The sequence below is a fragment of the Triticum aestivum genome, chromosome 2B, assembly GCF_018294505.1.
Source record: "Triticum aestivum cultivar Chinese Spring chromosome 2B, IWGSC CS RefSeq v2.1, whole genome shotgun sequence".
Taxonomy (NCBI): domain Eukaryota; kingdom Viridiplantae; phylum Streptophyta; class Magnoliopsida; order Poales; family Poaceae; genus Triticum; species Triticum aestivum.
The window spans coordinates 722,134,189-722,156,100 of NC_057798.1; the positions used below are offsets into that span (position 1 = coordinate 722,134,189).

The 21,912-nt window shown below is 46.2% G+C and overlaps 2 protein-coding genes across 2 annotated transcripts; one reads left to right on the forward strand and one right to left on the reverse strand.

Annotated features, from left to right (window-relative positions):
- Positions 1 to 7,762: 7,762 nt before the first annotated feature.
- Positions 7,763 to 13,791, forward strand: LOC123046952 (zinc finger matrin-type protein 2). Its single transcript, XM_044470411.1, has 11 exons — positions 7,763 to 8,019; positions 8,523 to 8,568; positions 8,667 to 8,753; positions 8,867 to 8,888; positions 8,981 to 9,063; positions 12,034 to 12,066; positions 12,505 to 12,583; positions 12,675 to 12,727; positions 12,925 to 12,985; positions 13,106 to 13,188; positions 13,341 to 13,791. The coding sequence occupies exons 2-11, from the start codon at positions 8,554 to 8,556 to the stop codon at positions 13,434 to 13,436; spliced, it is 612 nt and encodes a 203-aa protein (XP_044326346.1). The 5' UTR covers positions 7,763 to 8,019; positions 8,523 to 8,553; the 3' UTR covers positions 13,437 to 13,791.
- LOC123046951 (1-aminocyclopropane-1-carboxylate oxidase homolog 1-like) lies at positions 9,722 to 11,085 on the reverse strand. Its single transcript, XM_044470410.1, has one exon. The coding sequence runs from the start codon at positions 10,975 to 10,977 to the stop codon at positions 9,865 to 9,867; it is 1,113 nt and encodes a 370-aa protein (XP_044326345.1). The 5' UTR covers positions 10,978 to 11,085; the 3' UTR covers positions 9,722 to 9,864.
- Positions 13,792 to 21,912: the final 8,121 nt, after the last annotated feature.

Consider the following 21,912-nt stretch of genomic DNA (forward strand, 5'->3'; position numbering starts at 1 on the left):
GACCTCACGGTACTACCGCAAATGGTAGCGGTACTACTGCTTGCGAGCGGTACTAAAAAAATACTTCTGTGCCTACTTCCGCTGAGCAAAACATGAGATTTTGGTCCGGAGCGGTACAACCGCTTAGGAGCCGTGGTAGTACTGCTCTGGAGCGGTACTACCACTCAGGAGCCGCGGTAGTACTGCTCTGGAGCGGTAGTAAAAAATTACATCCGCTCCAGTCGCGGTAGTACCGCTGCAGCCTTTACCAAAACAACCACAACTTTTGCAAACGGACTCCGAATTCAACAAAACCAAGTTTGTTGAAAAGATAGCGACAAGGGCTAACACAATCTTGAAAGAAATACCAATAAGAAGCAAATGAGAAAAGGCCCAAAGGAAAATGGTGAGAACCCTTCCTCGAAAAAGACTGGTAAAACCTCCAACACCGAAAACATCATAGAAGACACATGTGAACTCCGTTTTTGATGAACTCAAGCTTGTCATCAAGATGACCATAAGCTATAAGACTCACAAAGAGAACCAAACAAGAACCAAGAAACATTATGCAAGGATGCAAGGGTTTGAGCTCTCTACTAACGATACGATCAAGCTACCAACTTGAGAGCCCCCCTTGATAGTACGGCAAACGATCATATAACCCGGTCTCCCTACTACCACCATGAGACCGGTAAAATAGAAAACCTATCAAGGGCAAACCTTTGCCTTGCACATGGTCCACTTGAGCTAGATGATGACGATCTTGACTCCCTCAAGATGGACCACCTTTCTTGATTGCGTTGGCTCGATGAAGACTAGATGATTGCTCCCCCATAGTCCACTATGGGTGAGCCACTCTTCGGCTCATCTTCACAAGTCCATTGACACCACAATGGATGGCAAGATTCAAGCACTTGATCTCTTCGTGATGCTCCACTTGAACTTGCACACGGCAATCTTGATGACGATCACCACTTGATGTCATCCTTTCCATGGGTTGTATGATATCTTCCTCTTGATGCAAGCCCATGGATACGTACCTAACCCCACATAGAACTCTCACATAGACCATGGGTTAGTACACAAAGTGCAATGGACAATGCTTACCATACCATGGGATCACTTGATCCCTCTCGGTACATCTTCTACGCTTTGTGAGTTAATCAACTTGATTCACTATTGACTTAGTCTTGATCAACCTTAAATCTTTGCAACTCTCTTCATTTGGATGATGTATTGAAGGTAAACATGAATGATCACACAACCTTCTTCTTCAAGACATGCTTGCAATAAGCTCAACACTCGCATGACCAATCTTTGGATAATTCCTTAATAGCACCTTGGTCAACTCATAAATTCCTTGAAACCAACACATGGACTTCAAGAAAATACTATGGACAAATCCTTCAAATATAACTCAAGACAACCATTAGTCCATAGAGATTGTCATCAATTACCAAAACCAAACATGGGGGCACCGCATGTTCTTTCAATACCGATTACCCGCAGGTACAAAATCTCTTCAAGTCTTGCCCATGCCCATTGTTTTTGGGTACGGTACCCATGTGTACCCATACCCATGGGCAAAACTCACATCCCTACAATCAAATACAAGAAATCTTTTGTGTCCCCAATATACCCAATACAATGGCAAACTGTATAGGTGCACTAGTTCGGTGAAGAGATGGTGATGCAAGTGTAGTATGAATAGTAGATATAGGTTTTTGTAATATGAAAATATAAAAACAACAAGGTAGAAAGTGATAAAAGTGAGCACAAATGGTATTGCAATGCTTGAAAAATAAGGCCTAGGGTTCATACTTTCACTAGTGCAATCTCTCAACAGTACTAGCATAATTGAATCATATAACAATCCCTCAGCGTGCGATAAAGAATCACTCCAAAGTTCTTATCTAGTGAAGAACATAAGATGAGATTGTTGTAGGGTACGGAACCACCTCAAAGTTATCTTCTCCGATCAATCTATTGAGCGATCCCTATAAGTGTCACAAACAACCTAGAGTTCGTACTAAAATAACACCATATGATACGCATCAACCAACTCTAATGTCACGTAGATACTCCAATGTCACCACAAGTATCTGTGAGTTGATTATTCGATACACGTCAAACAACTTCATATTCATAATATTCAATCAAACACAAAGAACTTCAAAGAGTGCCCCCAAAGTTTCTACTGGAGAAAGTAGGACGAAAATGTGTATCAACCCCTATGCATAGATTACCCAATGTCACGATAATCCGCAAGTTGAATACCAAGACCTATATCAAGTGAATCAATAGAACACCCCGTTCTCACCATGGGTATCCACATGCAAGACATACATCAAGTGTTCTCAAATCCATAAAAGTATTCAATCCGATAATAGTGAAACCTCAAAGGTAAAAACTCAATTCATCACAAGAAGATAGACAGGGAGAAACACTATATGATCCAACTATATTAACAAAGCTCATGGTACATCAAGATCGTGCCAAATCAAGAACATGAGAGAGAGAGAGAGATCAAACACATATCTACTGGTACATACCCTCAGCCCTGAGGGTGAACTACTCCCTCCTCGTCGTGGAGATCGCCGGGGTGATGAAGATGGCCTCCGGTGATGATTTTCCCCTCCGGCAGGGTGCCAAAATAGGGCTCCGGTGGAGATCGTTTCGGTACAGAGGCTTGTGGCGGCCGAACAACTCATCTAGGTTTCTTTTTGGGGTTTTCTATATTTATAGGTTTTTTCAACGTTGGATTCACGCCAGGGGGGCCACGAGGGAGAGACAAGCTCGGGAGGGGGGGCAGGTTTGTCGTGCACTCATGGCTCTTCTAGCACTTCCTCAAAGCTTTGGGGATCTCTTTTTGTCCATAAAAAAATACTGTAATTTTTCATCCCATTCCGAAAACTTTTATTTCTGCGTAGAAAATACCACGGTAATTCTACTGAAAACAGTGTCAGTCCGGATTAATTCCATTCAAATCATCCAAAATCATATAAAATTATTGTAAACATAACATGAATACTTGATAAATTATAGGTACGTTGAATACATATCAGCTGACATGACCATGGCCTAGATGACGTGGTCGAACTCCCGCCCCTTTTTGTGTGCTGACATGTGTGCCGGCCGCTGGCAAATGCATCAACATGAACTGTGTGATGGGTTTTTTGGAGGTTGACATGTATGCCGGCCGCTAACATGGCGTCGACATAATTCTGGGTGATGGCATGGCCGCTGGCACGATCTATGACCGCGGGTCTTTTTAAAATTTTGGGTGCATACATGAAATGAGTGTGCGCTTTAGATGCACGGTCGACCTAAACACAAAACGAGGCGGATGACGAGCGGGCGACTGGCCCAAACGGATAAAAAACGGACGAAGCGCGCGTTTGTTTAGGTCGGTGAAGGTGTGCTTGTGACCGATAAAGAACCTGAGCGCCGGGGAACAAATCTTGCCGGCGCATGTGTCCTCGTGGGTCTGAAAGAACCTGATTGTTTCTCGTATCTCTATTGCCTGCGTCCCTGCCACCGGAGACCTGAGGCTGCAATCGCCCGCTGGTCGGCGTCTCTCACTCGCCGGTCTGTGTGGCATTGACACTATGGACATCTGGGCTACTTTTTCTTTCGAGATTCTTTTTTAGGGGTATTTTTTTTAGATTTATCCGGGCTATTTACCGCCTCAGAGCTTGATTGAGAAAACCCAGAGATTTTTTTGAGGGGTATTTTTTTTCGAGATTTATCAGGGCTACTTACAGCCTTAGACCTTGATTGAGAAAAACCAGAGATTTTTTTTAGGGGCGCCCGTAAGACATTGGTGGTAGGGGCTCTTTACTCCCTCTCCTTCTCTAATATACTAGATCATGAAAGGCACGCGTTGCAGCGCCCGTCCGTTTTTACAATAGATTGCTAGGCATTTATGATGTGAAAATAAAATTTAAATGAAGTGTTTCTTCAAAGTAGCGCACATTGATTTTTTTTCTAGATAAACCGATACAGGGAATACATAATATGTTGAAAGTAGTAATCTAATCGGTTTACAAAAAAAATAAAAGAATTTAATTGGTATTATTACTGTAAGAAAGGGAACACATGCATGATGCACTCTGCAAACGATTATATTTTTTTAGTTTTATTTCTATCAGATCATTAGTGGATAAGAAGCAAAATTTTAGAGCAAATTGCTTTTTGGTTAAATTTACCCTTTCTGTGTGTTCAATTCTTACATAATACTCCCCCCCGTCCGGAAATACTTGTTGAAGAAATAGATAAAAATGGTTGTATCTAGAACTAAAATAAGTCTAGATACATTCATTTCTACGACAAGTATTTACAGACGGAGGGAGTAGCATAATGATGGCAACAACTATAGTTACACAGGAAATAATACACAGGAGGAAGAATAGCTGGAAAGCTCCACATGAATAGCAAGGTTTTTCTGCAGCAAACCAAGCCCCCAACCAATAGCACTCCATTGTATAACCAGCACCGACGCCATCCTTATCAAAAGAGCAAAATGATACATGAATAAATTACACAGCAAGGTAGAAGAATATTAGATAAAATATGCCACCTTTATAACCCATATCTAAGTGCCTTTTTGTTCCCAGATAACCCAAATTATATGGATAATATACATGGGTACGTGATTAATGGCTTTCCTTTAAAAAAAGTTGATAATGTCCAGCATGGCGATGAGGGAGCTTTGGCAGCCAGCAAAGGTTTTAGTATCCTGCAATCAGCTCCTCTCTCTCTCCAATGGCTAATGTAACAAAACTGGTAGAAAGATGACTTAGGGACAGTTTTTTTGGATAATTCTCCCAGAATTGACCCTCTCCCCAGCTTCTTTCAGAATTGCCACTCCATATTTTTTTTTACAATTCCTAGCTAGTTAAGGTCTAATTAGCTAGGAATTATAAAAAAAGATGGAGTGGCAATTCTGGAAGAAGCTGGTGAGGGGGTCAATTCTGGGAGAATTGCCAAAAAAATGGCCCTTATAGTCATAGTTCTTGGAATCAAAGTGGGACCCTCTGGTCCATCCATGTCATGGATCGTGTGGTGCCTCAATGTGGTTGGATTCAATCTAAAACGAACGAATTATTACATAAGGATCTAACTGAAACTCAACAACAATGGCATGGTTTTACAAAGTCGGACAAGCCAATGGTATGGCCTTCAAGCATTTTTTTCGTCCATTCATGTAAATAGAGAATTGTGGGAAAAGGTAACATCAATATATAATCAATGATGATGGGCGTTGCCAGACCCGTGCATTTTAACAAAAGATAAGAGTATTTCAAAATAAATCGAAGTTTTCAGAGCTGCATACACATCAATCGTACCAGCAGAAGAAACACATCATGCATGTACATGCTTAGTTCTGAGAAGCATCACACGAAATATGAAGGCAAATTTGAAATGGTAACATGCAGGAATATCATCAAGTAGAACTACTAATTAAAACCAGTACGCTAAAAATCTGTGTAAAGCCCAGATAACATAGTATCAACATTAGTTGTAAAGACTCATTCAGTTGAGAATAGCATATACTTATCTGAAAAAATGGTGGAGTTTTAACATATTAAATTACAATTCCTTGATAGATGTGGCAAAGTATATTTATATGAACTTACAAATGATCCACTAACATAATAATTTATTTTTAAAAAATCCCGCTTTACAACATAAAATTTTATTTTTTGCCAAAAGAATTTGCAATAGACATAGTTAGATCTGAATACTGTCTTGTTTGTTTAAACTAATAACGTGTTCATGTTTAAGATTTAAAAAATAATTGAATGTGATCTATTTTCAACAGGATGCTCTAATGGGCTTCTACTATATCACTATATTCTAGTCTTCAGGAGAAACATAACGATGTCAGATATTATAGAACCAAACTGTACAGAATAATTGACACATGGAAAAACATAACGATGTCAGATATTATAGAACCAGACTGTACAGAATAATTGACACATGGAAAAACATAACGATGTCAGATATTATAGAACCAGACTATACAGAATAATTGACACATGGAATAAAACATTTTCAACCTCTTTACTTGAGAAACCATAGACGTGATGGTAATCTTACGATTATTCATGTGCATACATCAGGAGGACATGGTAACCCACATGATTTAGTTTTCTAGTGCAGTTAGTCGTTGTGTTTTGATGAGAGCAAGCCTTTATTATCTACAAGAGCACGTGAAGTTTTACAAATCATAGGCACATATACATGCATGTTAAGATAATAAGATGAGATATGAGAGTACGCCTACACTACCGTTTTGCTTATAACCATTGCAATCATGAGCTTTAGGAATTCCCTGATCCAACCTACTGCAGCACTACCAGAACAACACTAATCCTTTTTTATCGTACCTGCAGCAATTTGGAAGCATGAAAAAACAGCAGCAATAAGAAAAAAAATTGCTTATTCGTAATTAAGTGGAAGAGAGGATGGAGAAGGAAAAAAAAATACATAGTAAGGATAAGATAAAGCAGCAACGTAGATGAAATCAACCCACCAGAACCAGTCTTCAACACTACGATTGGGGGACCTGCTCAAATGTCGAGAAAGAAAAGCTTCATCGAGTCAAATTGGATGTAGAAACACTGGGCAATTGGTGGGAAAGAAAATCTGTGGAGCCGCGACTCCGGCAAGCCCTCGACTCGGAGACAAGTATTGTGTGACAATCAATTCGCTGGTGGGAGGGGGAGCTGATGCAAGCGAATGGTCGTGGTGGCTGTCCTCCTCAGCGGCGACGTCGTGCTCTCTAGCAGCAGGGTCGCTCCCTCCCTCGGGCCTAATCCCTGTGTCGTGGACGAAGAGGAAGGGGTCGTGGAGGAGAAGAATCCTTTGATGACGGAAATATATGAACTTGCGTGGAGTGGAAGAAGAAATGGGAGCGCATGGTAACTGACCTTTGCAATTATCGGAGGCGCGCGAGTGGTTTCGGCATCGATTGCCATTAAATCCTTGTCGGTGAATTACTCCCTCAATCGGCGCCGAGTGGAATCGAATTGATATGTGACCATTGGCATCCCCCGTCACCACCCGTTCGCGTCGCCCAACAATGGCCCCGTCGCTCGCACCGGACGGGAGAAAATGGCATCGACACGCCTGACTTCGCGTCGGCCTCCCGGCGAAAGGTCAAAATCACGTGGTGGAGTCTGTTGTCATCAAACTCAAGGATTCTGCGCGCACGTTTTATTAGAAAGAGATGATGCATTTTTTAGGGAAGAGATAACACATTTCTTTTTAGGGAAGAAATAACACATGTGCAGTTCTGAAACCACGGACACCCCAGATTCAAGGGCCCAGTTGGCCCAATTAATAATAGGCTACCGATTTTGTCATGGGAGCATCGGCCCAGCCCCTTGTAGCACTCCCTGTACATCAACCGAAGCTCAGGAGAGATTGCAAATAGATCAAACGGCCAGCGACGTCCAAAAGTCCAGATCGAATGGTCAAAACTGTTGATGGCCTGAGAGGGTATGAAAAGTGCACATACTTTGATTAAACGGCCAAAAATGTTTAGAAGTGCAAATCCGACGGTCAAAAGCACTAATGGTCTGAGAGGGCTGGAATAGTGCTCAGTTTTAATGTATCTAATAATAAATGATACACACGCTCTATCCTCAAATTTTTTTTAGGGGTATTTTTTTTTTCGAGATTTCTCTTGGCTACTTACCGCCTCAGAGTTTGATTGAGAAAACCAAACTTCGGCCCAGCCCAACCACGAGCCTCTCGGTCCATCCCAGGCCACATCCCTACGCTGCTTACCCGTAAAGAAAAAACAAAACAAAAAACATCTCTGCGCTGCTTCGGCTCTCCCCACCGTCCTCGGCCCCCGGTGGATCCCGCCCGTCGCCGCCGCCGGCCCTTGTTGGTGCTGCCCCGGCAGTTGCAACTTCGAATAGCGCTGCCACCACCGCCTCCTCCCTCCCCGCCAGTCCCGGCGCCTGCGGCAAGCGCTCCTGGGCAGCTCCCTCCACCCACCTCCTGCCGTCAGATCCCCTCGCTGTGAGTTCCGTGCGCCCAATTCTCCCTCGATTCCGATCCCAGTGTCCTCATAATTCGCTCATGCCTGATAGAGGCCAGGGTTATCTATCCTCCGATGTTCGGTTAGTGCTGTTTATGATGCCGTGCCCCGTATTAGGGTTCAATTCGTTCGGGTCAGTTTCGTTGCAATACTAAAATACAAGATGGATATTCTACCATGCTGTGTTGTTTTGCCACGCTTTATCGATTTTGATGTATGATTCGAATTTCATATCAACTGCACCTCTGCCTCGTATACTTCTTTCTATGTCAAGCAATGCGTCTGCTGTGGGTAGGTTACTGCGCTGGTTAATTTTCAGCCTAGGGATGTATATTGTTTCAATGAGTCAAGTCCCTCTGCCATCATGAGCAGCTTCTCTGATGGTTGCACAGAGGCACGTTTTGTTCGCTTTGTCGTGCAGCAACAATTCGTTCCAGGTTATTGTTTTGTTTCTTATCTTTCTTGTATATGTGATGATTTGTAGGTAGCAGCTGATTGGCAGTGAACGGGGCAAGATGTCTGGCGGAAATGTGAGTTGCTGCTACTTTTAATTCTTTTTGTCTGTAGAGAAGCCAGTGTGGTGCATTTGAGGATTTTGAGCTGATCCTCTGCTTCTTATGGTGCGTAGCCTGCAGGCGTGGATAACACTTTCCGTAGGAAATTTGACAAGGAGGAGTACTTGGAGCGAGCTCGACAGAGAGAGCGGGATGAGAAGGTCCTCCACGATGTCCTACTGTTTTCTGAAAACTAAACATGATCATATTCATACTTCTCTCTTGTTCAATACATTGCTAACATTTGTCCTGTCTTTCTCCCTTGGTTATGCAGGATGAAGCCCGGAGAGGCAAGGGTATGCACTCTGTCTAAAGTTATTAGTTCTATTAAATCTGTAGCCTTGCTGTTATTCATGCAATACTGAATTATTTCCTCTACAAACGTCAGATAGGGGCCCTCCTGTGCAAAGACAGCCTTTGAAGCATAGGGATTATGAAGTTGATCTTGAGTCTCGCCTTGGCAAAACCCAGGTTTGTAAAATCATATAGGTTTCAAATAATGTTCCTTATTATGTTTTTCCATGTTTCCTCATTGTTGTATAACCTGTGAGCTCAATTGGGTGTGATTCCTCAATTTCTTCTTGTGTATGTATATCTGTAATGCCTCGCGTGGTGCATTTTGAAGTTCCTTATTTAGGTTAATTTGCAACCTAGTATCTGAGACTTCATGTTTACGCTTGATTTGAATTGTTGGATGTTGATTTGTGGGTATTGGATGTTTTAGTATGTCATGGCATTGTATGTTCTTTATGCTGCTATTTTCCCATAGAGGTTGTCAAACAGACCTTACCAATCAATTAGATGAGCCGAACAATATATGCAGTTTCTGCGTATATACTGTAATGTTGCCATGGCTAGTCTTAATTTGACGCTCTCTGCAATTCATGGAAAGACCAACAAGCCAACCATCTTTCATGTTCTGAAAACTGCATCCGCATTCTTGCGTGCTGGTGACATATATAATTTGTCCTGTAATGAACCTGCTTAAATGAAAGCGGCGAGGAGAGAGTTCCCTGACTTTTCCTGTAAATTTGGGGAGCTGAACTGAGACGTTGTCAGTATCTTGCTCCCTGTTTCATCTGTGTTGGATGTCCAATCTTTCTATGACATCCACTTTGGAAAGCAGAAAAGATTAATTGCACCTTGCATTGCTTGGATACATATATATATTGAATTCGAACCACAAACACAATCCAAGCATCTTACATTGCTAGGATGGATATGATTGGGGTGCTGAGCGAGCAACGAGCTTGTAGTTTTGATCGGATGGATTCAGAGACTCAGGTGCTGGAGCAGAGAGCTGCCGTCGAGGCCCTTGGCCCTGTAGCGCCGGACCAGTTCCGCCATGGTGGTGCTCCTGTACCGCGCCTCGCCGTCGGTGACAATTGGCTGTAGCACTCTCATTGACATGGCCGCGCCCTGCTGCCGGAAGAAGCAGGCCACGGAGACGCGAGGCCCGACGCTCGTGGCCACCACGCGGTGCTCCACGCTCCTGAACTTGCCGTTGGAGACAAGCTGCAGGAAGTCGCCGACGTTCACCACCAGCGCGCCCGCCACCGCTGGCATGTCCACCCACATAGCATCCAACTTCTTCTTGTCGTCTTCCTGTAGTCCGTCAACGAGCACCTGGAGGCCACCCACAGCGTTCTGGAGGACCACGGTGAGGAAGCAGGGGTCGGAGTGGGCGGTGATGCCCAACGTCAGGTGCGGCTCTGGGCAGGACGGGTAGTAGTGGCCGGCGAGCCCCTCCAGGCACACAGCATCCTCCTCCAGGTGCCCACGGCGGAGGCCTAGTGCCTCCGACAGCAGCTCGAGTAGGGTGCGGCCCAGCTGCTGCACCAGCCTTGTGTACTCAGGCACGATGGTCCTGCACGCGGGCGGGATCTCCTCGGGCGGCGTCGGCTCCGGCGCCGTCTCCATGAAAAGGGTGTCATGCCAGGTGGCCGCTGGCGACCGGAACAGGTCGAAGTTGCTCTGGTACCTCACGCGCCGGCGAGAGTCCCGGCTGTAGTAGGGCGCCTTGGCCTCCGCCGGCTCCTCATGAAAGCCCTGCAATGCCGCGAGCATCTCTGACATGACCGCCTTGGGCACGCCATGGTTCACCACCTGGAAGAAGCCCACCGTCTCTGTGGCCGCCTTTACCGAAGCGATCAGCTCAGCTCGCTTGGATGGTGTAGTAGTAGTAGCACCCACGGCAGCCGCAAGGTCGATGACCGGGATGGTGAAGTGGTGCTCATGATCTGCATGCAGACGGTGGAGGGGGAGGGGGTGGTGGAAGATGGAGGGGATGGTGGTGATGCCCGTGTCAACGAGGCCCTTGACGCCGGCCTTGGTGTTGTCGAAAGCCTTGAGGGCACGAAGGCGATCGGAGTCAGAGGCCATCATTGTTGTACTACTCCACTAGATGAGTATTGCTGCTCCTTTAAAGGATCTCTGGGCCAGTGCAAATTGTGCAAGATCAAAAAGCTCGATCCACTATATATTAATTTTCTGCATTACCTATCTCTTCCCAACTGCTATGCAAGAGACAGCCTAACTTGCAGTTCTTTATGTAATCAGTGCGGTGGTTGATCCTTATTGTTCCCCAATCATTTTCTGAAAAGAAAAAGAAATCATTGTTTCCCTATCAAAGACCAGGCTCGAATCATCGAATGGTAATTTCACTATTTCGAGGTAGCCAAATAAGAGGAATAATAGCCAAGGCCTTAAGAAGAGCGGGCTTTGAGTAGTACTGCCGCTGTGCTGTAGTACTATATTCTACTCCCTCCGTTCCTAAATATTTGTCTTTCTAGATATTTCAACAAGTGACTACATACGGAGCAAAACAAGTGAATCTACACTCTAAATGATGTCTATATACATCCGTATGTGTTAGTCAATTTGATAACTCTAGAAAGACTTATATTTAGGAACGGAGGGAGTAGGAGTCTAGGACAATGATCAACAGTTTGATATTACCAGCACATGACTAGGACAATGCTGAAAGCCTTAAAACACTTTTGAGTAGCATAATGCAATTCTTGAATATACTCCCTCCGTTCCTAAATGTAAGTCTTTGTAGAGATTCCATTATAAACCGCACACGGATGTATATAGATGCATTTTAAGTTTAGATTCATTCATTTTGCTCCGTATGTAGTCCACCTAGTGGAATCTCTACAAAGACTTATATTTAGGAACGGAGGGAGTAAAACATAAGGATGGAAATCATAAAAGTGTGCTTAAGATTCGAAGATTAGAAGTATGAATGAGTATTACAAAAGATGAGTAGCTGTCCACGTGTGAATGTTTTATTTGTATAGGGGTTCGGTTTGGTCATTTACTCATTTATCATCAATAAGCTGTTCTTCTATTCGCTAAAAACAATCTGTATATATAAAGTAGACACTCTATATTACTTAAATGTATACCTAACCATATTATTTTGCCTCTCCTTTTCAGGTGGTAACCCCAATCGCACCTTTGAGTCAGCAGGTTTGTCCCAAAATCTCATAGGGCTTGTTATTTAAGATTAGAAATTGCAATGTTTGTAAAATTTTCAGTTTGCTTACTTGTTAGACATTCTGCCAGAGTATGTGACTCCATGTTGTTTGTTTGTTGTACTTGAGAACTTGGTGAGATCTTAATTCAGAACTCAGAAGACCTGTTTTATGTGTTATTCTTTTGTTGTTTTTTAGATTTAGGTCTCATGTTTCCACAATCAGTCTTTACTTATTAGTGTTTGATTCGTGACTTGCTTGTTCTTCTTTTCAAATATCAATGCATGAAATTTAGAACAGTACTATTGCTACATAATTAATCTCGCTTGCCATGGGATTGGAGGATGATGCAAATATTAATGCTCAACTAGATACTGTTCATGCTCAGTTTATCGCACAAAAGCTTGTTCTCATTTTACCATCTTTCTGGCAGGCTGGATACTACTGTTCAGTATGTGAGTGTGTTGTTAAAGATTCAGCCAACTATTTGGATCATATAAATGGCAAGAAGCGTAAGTACCTGCAAACTCTATTTTAAGTTCAGTTGGTCTAGCAAACTTGCCTATCATCAGTTTCATGTTTTTTGGTTTGAACATTTGACAGATCAGAGAGCATTGGGCATGTCTATGCGTGTTGAAAGGGCGTCACTCGAACAGGTATAAAAATTGAAGCTTGTCTGTGGACCTGAGTCCATCTAATAACTAAAATCATTATTCATCATGTGCTGGTTATTTCATTGGTTTATCATCGCAAATTTGAAATGAAAATCTCCGGGTTATCTAAGCCAAGTGGACAGCTGCTTGCATGGTTAGCTTCCATATGTTTAAATGTCAATAACTCTTTCTGCCCGCAGGTTCAAAAACGGTTTGAGGCACTTAAGAAGAGGAAGGACCCAGCCAGCTTCAGTGAACAAGGTGATGCAATGCGAAAACATCATCTAGGATGTCATTTCTCCTCTCAATTCATTGTCCACAGAATCGTCTACCAGATTACTATCTGAAATTTAAAATTGGCTTCTTCGCCTTTTTCTTCAGATTTGGATGAGAGAATATGGAAACAGCAGCAAGAGGAGGAGGAGAAGAAGCGTCAGCGCAGAGAAAAGAAGAAAGAAAAGAAGGTATAAGCACAATCTTTTATGTGTGTCTGTGTATGTAATTTCCTGTTTCTACTGCGCGTTTTCCATTAAACGCGAGACTTGCAGTCTGTCAGTCCATTGGGCTGTTGAGAATCGTCAAGAGTTTGTAGTGACATGGTATGAATTGGTTTCAGAAAGAGCAGGCTGGCCAGAATGAACCTGAGGACATTGACCCTGATGTTGCTGCTATGATGGGCTTCGGCGGGTTCGGCACCTCTTCGAAGAAGTGAAAATTGCTACTTCAGGTGGCGTCATTCCGTTGGTCTGTGGCTGCTGAAAACGTCGCCGTGGCTCTGTGCACCTGGATCTCAGCATAGGCCAGACACAGCTCTGATGCAGAGCTGCAGTGTTGCGATTAATGTACTGGAGCCTTGTTTGCAACTGCTACCTGATAATGTCAGCGAAACGATACTTGACGCTGGAACAATTCAGCTTCTGTAATCGGTGACAGGTGATCATTTGAGAAGCATTTCATCTTTGAGAAATGAGATGACTGATTCGTCTAGATGCTGATGTATCATTTGAGAAATGAGATAACTAATTCGTTTACGCGCTGCTGTTGCATCAGCTTGCGAGAAAAGCAAATGCTCTGTTTGCAGGCTGTTGTTTTATTCTCGCATATTCTCCGTTTTGGAAAAGAAAAAGTAAGTTTGCATACGACATAAGTTAGGAGTAGCATAAGTGATGGATTTATGACAAAACTGGCAAGTTAGAAGACAATTTTCTTTCAGCTGGAATTCGTTGAAAACCTGAAAACTGTAAAAGGAGCCACTGGATTGTAGATAGATCAATCGGATAAGAGATGGGATACCTCGTGACCACTTAAACATATTTTACAGAAAACTCATATCTCTCGTTTGACCGGTGCTGTAGGCTTAGGAAGTTTTCTATGAGGGAATTTTTATTTGTACCAATAGAATACTTTTGTGATTTCTTCTATATGGATATTTAATTCGGAAGTTTTAATGTGGGATTTTTTTTTCATTTGTACACTAGAACCTTATATGGTTTCCCCTATATAGGCCTCATTTGCATTGATATAGTCCTATATGATATTTTTTTCCTGGTTACGTTTCAAAAGAAATTCTGCACTTGTTCAAACCTCAAAAATATCCTTTGCTTTCCGGCTTTCATATGGTATGATAACAAAAACCGGTAACACATTCAGTCCTGTAGATTTGTTTGGACATGAGACTGCAATCTTGCGTTTTTCTTTAGTAGTCCCTTGCTTTTGTTCTCTTTGAATGAAAGATGCCCTGAGCATAATTAAAAGTACGCCCCGAGCATTTCATTTACGCCAAAATCTGCTGGAAAACACTGTTTTCTTTTCTTTTCTTTTTTTTTTGCGAAGAAAAACACTGTTTTCTTAGAGGTGCACAAAAAGTTACTCCCTCCATAAGGAAATATAAGAAAATAGTAATCTAAACGCTCTTCTTTACAGAGGGAGTACATGTTGATGGGCTAAAAATACATATTTGTGCCAAATTTCCCATGAAAACAAGTGATTCATGATCTAGTCCTCCAAATCAACTCGAGAAGATGATGACAACGTGTTGTTAGCTAGCGCAGAAGCTAGCTCTCATGACGCTGGATTCGGGACTTGCGGGCTGCTGGTTGGCGAATTAGAAGAAAGGCCAATGATCAAGACATGCTACCTATTCGAAAACATGTCTGTCGTTCAGGTTCAGGGCCACGGCTCTAGTCGCTGAATAATCGTCAGACGATCGCCCTCAGCGCCGCCTTCATAAACCCCAGCAGGGCTGAGAGCTGATGCGTCCGGAAAAAACCATGACCCAAACTATACCGCGCTCGCGTTTTCGTCGCATTTTCCTGATGACAAGTTGAGCGCGACTATTCGTGCGTGGGCGCATCCATCCTACTGTTCCACGATCAGTCCAGTGTCGGGCAGATGGCGACAGGTTCTACTACTAGTCTGCATCCTTGACATTTCTCTTCTGCACGGAGATACTCCTCCGTAAAGAAATATAAAAGCGTTTAAAGCATCTCTAGCAGACCCTGCAAAATCCTGACCCGCATAAACAGTTTATAGTTCGACGAAAATCTCGTGTGCAGGTCGAAAACGTGCGCGGCAGAACAGAAACCGTATATAAAATTGCATAATTTGAAAAAAAGTTTCGTGGAAGAAATTGCCACCATATTAGTTCATCACATAGTACATGATCATTTATAGTTCATCATCACATACTACTACTAGAGGGAGGGAGGGGGGGGGGGGGGGGATGGGTGGGGGTGTCTCGCGTCGGCGAGGCCGAGGTCGACATACCAAAATGGACGAACTCGCGGCCGAGGACGACGCGGTGGAGGAGCTCAGTCCTCGTCGGAGCTGACGAGATCAATGAACTTCGACCTCTGCTCCTCGCGGATGTGCCGCCACTCGTCATCCTTCTCCTTCGCGGCAAGTTTGGCCGCGACTGCCTGCCGGAGGATGAGGTTGTCGACCTCGTCGTCGTGGCGCCGGCGCTCCGCCTCCTAGCACAAGCTCCGCTCGGCAATGGCTGCCGCGACTGCGTCAAAATCAGCCGTGAAATATCCGGGCCTGACGACACCTCGGCGCTCGATCTCCTTCGGCTCCTGCTTGACGAAGACGATCTCGATCTCCTCCGGCTCCTCCGACCACTCCCTCTTCACGGGGAGAAACCTTGCGCCGGAAGAGGAAGAGCTCGCGGCGTGTGAAGATCTCGCGGTGGAGGACGAGCCCGCGGCCGAGGAGCGCGTACGCCCGTGCCGACAATCGTATTCCCCCGTCTCACGGACGAGAAAGCTCGGCGGCGGCGAGAGGCCCCTGTTCGTCCACTTCCTCACCCCGCGCTTCCTCGCGTCGTCCGAGCGGACACACCGCTCGCGCTCGGGGTCGTCGCCCCCGCCGGAGCTGCTCCCGGAGCCGCGACTGGAGCTCCACATGTGGCCCCACATGACGGCTGGAGGCGGAAGGGGCTCGCCGGCGGCGAGAAATGTGAGGAGGGGAGTGGGGAATTGCGGAGAGACGCGGGGGGCGGGGGATAGGGTTTCGACCTGCATATCCACCGCGAACCCGTAGATATACTGCAGGGGAGGGGGGAGGGGTTGCGGGCCGCGATATTTTTTTTACAGGCCATGCGAGTACACATGCTCTATTCTGATCAGAAAATTGGGCCGAGCCCGTATACTCGTTGAAATTTTGCGGGTTTGCGACTTTTGCGTGGTTGCTAAAGTTGCTCTTAGAGGGTGTACTAATCAAGTCGTAATCAAGCGTGCCCTTGGCTGACAGGACTGCCTCACCTCACCAGATAAACACGTGCAGTAGCAGTATTGCGACCGGAGCACCACAGCACACACTTCCTACACGCCGCGCGCGGTTCGACCCAATCCGATTAATCCAATCGAATGTACTTTAATTTGGATCGGAGAGCGTAGTACTTCCTTCATCTAATAGTATAAAAACTTTTTTGATATTAGTATAGTGTGAAAAATGTTTATATATTATGAAACGGAGGGAGTAATAATCAGCGACGGTTATTATGATTTGGAGGGAGTACATGTATTAGGGGTCAGGAGCAGAGCAGTGGGAGCAGACGTGTGAAGCTAGTTTCTGGGGAATCCAATAATGAATGAATTCCCTGGCCGGTTTGTATCTCAAGGTTCGGCTGGGATTTGAGGCTTTCGATTGGCCGTAGATGCCCCGTGCTACTAACCAACTACTCTCAATAGTTTTTTTTTTTAAAACGAGGCAAAAGATTTGTCATTTTATTAATTAAGGAAGAAGGTTTTAGACAGGAGCCGCAAGCAGCAAACTAAAGAAAAACTAATCTGGCAGCATTACAATACCCAAGTGCTTGGTACCCGCCAAAACCCAGAGCGACACCTCATGCTTGATCTTGTTAATGATGACCACCGAAGGAACCGCCACGTTGCGGAAGACTCTAGCGTTTCTTTCGGACCAAATCTCCCATGAGATGAGCATCATCAATGCGGCAAGGGCTTTGGGGGAGCCGAGACGAATCTGAAGGTTACCGTTCCACCATCCTTTGACCGAAGTGCTCGCCGACCATGAACAAGTAGAGATGTGGTGCATTCCAAGCCACGGTAGGATGTCGTTTCAAATGCGCAATGTGAAGCGACATTGGAAGAGTAGATGAGCAGCGGACTCTTGTGCATGCTTACAACGAGGGCACAATCCGCAGTTGGGCCAGCCACGACGGATCAAGCGGTCCGATGTCCAGATCCTATTTTGTAGGACTAGCCAAGCAAAAAATTTACACCTCGAGGGAGCCCACACCCTCCACACGGACTGCACAAGATCAAAGGATGTCAGACCTTCAAATTGAGCCTTGTATACCGAGGAAACAGAATATATCCCATCCTTAGTGAACTTCCAAATAATCGAATCTTCCACCTCTTCCACTAGGGCCACCGATGATAATCTTTCCCAGTAGTAGATCATAGACTGGTACGTAGCTTCCATTAGAATGGATGTTCACACGACCTCTCGCACTGATTAGCTGAAGAAGACATGTTTGATTAGCATCATTTCGATTTTCGAGAACGCGACGACAAAATGAAAAGAAAAAGGACGTAGAATTCCAGTGCAGTGCCACATTTCAGTACCCATGCAAAGAGACCTATCCGTTCGATTACTCTACTGTACCTGTACTCATAGAGATTTTTTCAGGGGAGACGATCTCTGACTTGTCAGCGGAAACCCTGATCCTTTCGGTTTCCAGCTTCGTTCGTTCCGACCGATCCTTGAATATGCGCAGGACTTGTCCAGAGCCCTCGGTCCGTGACAGCGAACGGAAAACGATTGTAATTTAAAAACGTGCTCCGTGCATGTGCTCCTGAGGTGTTTACGTCCAACCACACCAGTGATAGCGAGTGAGCGAAAAAAGTCATGCGCATATCCGGTGCTGCTGCTAATTGTTAGTACCACTGCATATCTCTCCAGCTTTGAGGATTCCATTTGATAGTACTCCCTCTTGGAGTCTTGGTGATCTAAACGCTTTTATATATTTTTATGAAGGGAGTATTAGTAGCTAGGGAAAACTCTTTGCTCCTAGGCTGCTGAGGACGAGATGCTGGTGCTGTTTGTTTTTAACAACTCAATAGTGAATTGGTCCTCGCTCAAAAAAGCATTTGCTTAGGGCATTTCTACTAACCGATCCCTTGTAATTTAGAGGAATATCCGACCGAGCAAAGCTTAATGGAATATATTTACTCTACTAATTTTTGGCCGGACATAGCCGATCCTCTAAATACAACGGAATAAATCTTACTTTTCGTTGATGCATTTCGACGAACACTTGTCATGCACATGGAGTGATTGACTAGCCGTCGATGCTCCGGTACTTAGCACTGGGACAGAGCAGTCCTCGGAGGGCATGGGCATGAGCACGGCCCCTAGGGTGTGTTTGGTTGCCGTAGTCTACAGTAGCTGCATTGCATATTCTTCTCAACTCAGCTTGGCTATGCAAATGTAGCCTCAAATGCACCATCTGCAAGTTGTTTAGTTGTCTGCATGCCCTCTTGCCTGTATGGGCAGAACCACACTGCATGGTGTTTGGTTGCATGCATGTTAGTGGACAAACCCAAAGCGTGGTGTTTGGTTGTATGCAACGCTTGGTGTGTGGTAACCTCTTTGGCTAGTTGGTGAGGTTACCAGCACACTTCGGCACAGCCATGTATCACGCATCATAAGCAGAGCAGAGATAAGCAGATCATCAACTACTTAACAACATAGTTCAGATAACATAGTACCACACATCATAACGATAGTTCAAACAGTTCAACGCATAAACCATAAAGCAGACTCGATAGTACTTAGGAAGGAGGTGCCCCGGCCCTAGTCCTTGGCGGCGAAGGCTTTGTTGTGCTTCCCGCACTTGTTGACCACCTCAATGCCATCGTCGTCGAAGATGATGACCTTGAGGGTGCCGGGAGTGAGGAGGTTGAACGTCACCATGTAGCCGATCTTGATCTGATGAACGACGGCGTAGGTAGCCCAACCCTGATCCTGGGTCACCATGCCGTTCATTAGCTTCACCGTCACCCTCCAGGAGCACCCGGTGTTGTTCCTCTGCTTGAACTCCGTCGGCACCGCGACGAAGTGCTTGGTGAAGTCCAGGGGCATGGGTATGCTCTCAAGTTTCGGTGCAAGGATGACCTTGTAGAAGTGAGTTGGGCCACCCTCCTCATGGTAGTGGCCATAGTTGTAGCGCTTGATGCTGGGGGGATCCTCCATGCGCTCGTCGTCGCCAACCGTTGGCGTCTTCGGATCTTCCTCGGCGGTGGGCGGCAACACCACCTCAGGCATTGGATGAACCGGCTCCTTGCCCTTGTTGTTAACGGCTGGGAGCACCTCCGTGCCCATCTCGTTGCTCTCCTCGATCTGCAAACAATTCATGGAGTCAGGCACAACACAAAGTTCATGGCTTATTGAAGAGCATGCAGTTAAAATGGCATGACTGTCACTCTTCCTCCTCTCCATCGCACCTATATTTACTCACCCTGCCCACCACTACTTACCTACCCCTCTCTTCTCTCACTATCAACCTTCCTCCTCTCCATCGCCATGAGCTCCAGCTCCAGCTCCAACGCCAACCCCTTCCCTTGGGGTATTGGTTGGAGGGCCTTCTTCCTCGGGTAGTCGGCTGGTAACCGCACCAAGTTCGAGAACACCATGGAGATGTGCTCGAACTTCGGCTCCATGCCTGACATGTAGAAGGAATCTGATGTAGTGCTTATGAGGGCCACTACACAAGAGTTGAAGATGTTGATTCCTGACCCAGCAAAGGGCGCGATGGCAGTCGACATCATTCGTTGGGCCATGAATCATGCCGTCTCCGATGACGCAAAATAGAGGAAGAAGTGGTCCAAGTACAATAACTACCGGGCTCCTAATGACCGTCGTGCCGCAGTGTACTAGGACGGCAATCGTGCCGCCGGCGGTCATCGGTGTGGGGAGCCTAAGGAGGAGGAAGAACCGGTGCAGATGCCAGTGAGAGTGCCGGAGCCAGGACGTCGTACCTGGAAGATCGACCACAACTCCACCGAGGACGATGACGATGACCCGCCTACCCACACGGCGGTGAACAAGAAAATGAAGGCCAGCCACTCGACCTGCTGCTCCGCACACCGGTGACGGCCGCCGTGGTTAGCAAGTGTTTGTTGTGTACCCCCAATCCCCCTTCTACTCCATCCGCATCTACCTCTATTCCGATCTTGCATGAACTAGTATGAACTCGTATGAACTGCCATGCTTATCTGCCTCTATTCCCCATTCCCCTCTCCGTCGTGGATCGAATCTACCGCCGGATCGAATGTGAAAAAGCAGTGCATGATGAACAGAGAAGTGCTTACCGCCATTGCCGCGGGCCAGGTGATGATCCGCTCGCCGATGATGGAGTCCGGTGGTCTTCTTGCTCTCCTCCGATCCGCCGCTGCCGGTGAGAGTTGGGAGAGTGGGGGAGAGTGGGGAGAGGGAGTGGTGAGGGGCGGTGAGGCTAATAACTGTCGGCGCTTCAGGAAGCAAGGCGGCTTCTCGAGCGTGGCCGCGCGCGTGCAGCCACCGCCGCCCACGTGCACTGCTCGGGCTTGGCCCTGGAGAAACTGCCGATTCGAGCGTTCCCAAGGGGCCAGGCACAAGAGTGCTTTAAGGTTCGTGTCATGCAAGGCGGACAGTAAAAGCAGGCAACCAATCGGCCCGTTTGCGTCCCGCGCGAGCCAGGCCGGGCCTCATGCAGGCAACCAAACACGCCCCTAGTGACGCCGTCCATGTACACGCAGATGGTTGGCGCGACCAACATGAGCTACGGCCTGTCCTGCTAAGGGCCCGTGCTCGTGCATCTTGTGAACCGCGCGTTCCAGGCCATTCGCGAGGACCACTGCCCCGGGCTACGGAGGTACAACGAGCAGGTGTACGGGGGCCTCCTGTCCGTCCGGGCCGCCGGCCTGCTCTCGGTGCTGCTGTGGGTCATGTACTCAAGGGAGAGACGGAAGAGAAGGGACACCAAGGAGATGAAGCTCATGGCATCGCTGCTGCCGTTCAGGTACTAGAGGAGCAGCGCGAGCGCCCACTCCCAGTAGTCGGAGAGTTCGAGCACCTTGAGCAGGGACAGCAGATCAGCGACACGTAGGAAGTCATCACGCAGGAAGGGCGGGAAGCGACATGGAGGAGAGATCGAGAATCAGCACCTGCACGTCCGGTGAGAGGAAGGAGCTCGGCCTCCATGGGGAAGCGAGCACGTGGACTGGCTGGCATGGGGGAGGGGCACTCAATGGTTCAGGGGTGACGCGGTTGGTTGCGCACGTCGGTGGGCAAGGGGTCCGGGAAGGGGGTGGGCGGTAGGCGGGATGGGTGGGGGGAGGGGGCTGGGAGGACGAGGCACAGAGGCAGGCGTGGGTGATGGAGAAGCATAAATTTTATTCCAGCCCGTCTCCACGGAGTATATTTAGGGAAACGAAAGGCACTGGAGTATAATTTTTACTCCCTTACATCAGATTGAGGATCGATTAGATGCACGTTAGACGAGTAAAATCGACCGTTTACTCCTCTAACATAGGATAGAGGATCGGTTAGAAATGCTCTTAGATAGTTAGTTTTGTCTGAGATAGGCATATATGGTTTGGGGTAGACTTTGCCTGAGCTGATAATACTATTTTGGTTTCTCTAACAAATAGTGCCAGGGAAATCGATCAATAATGTGGGTCGCC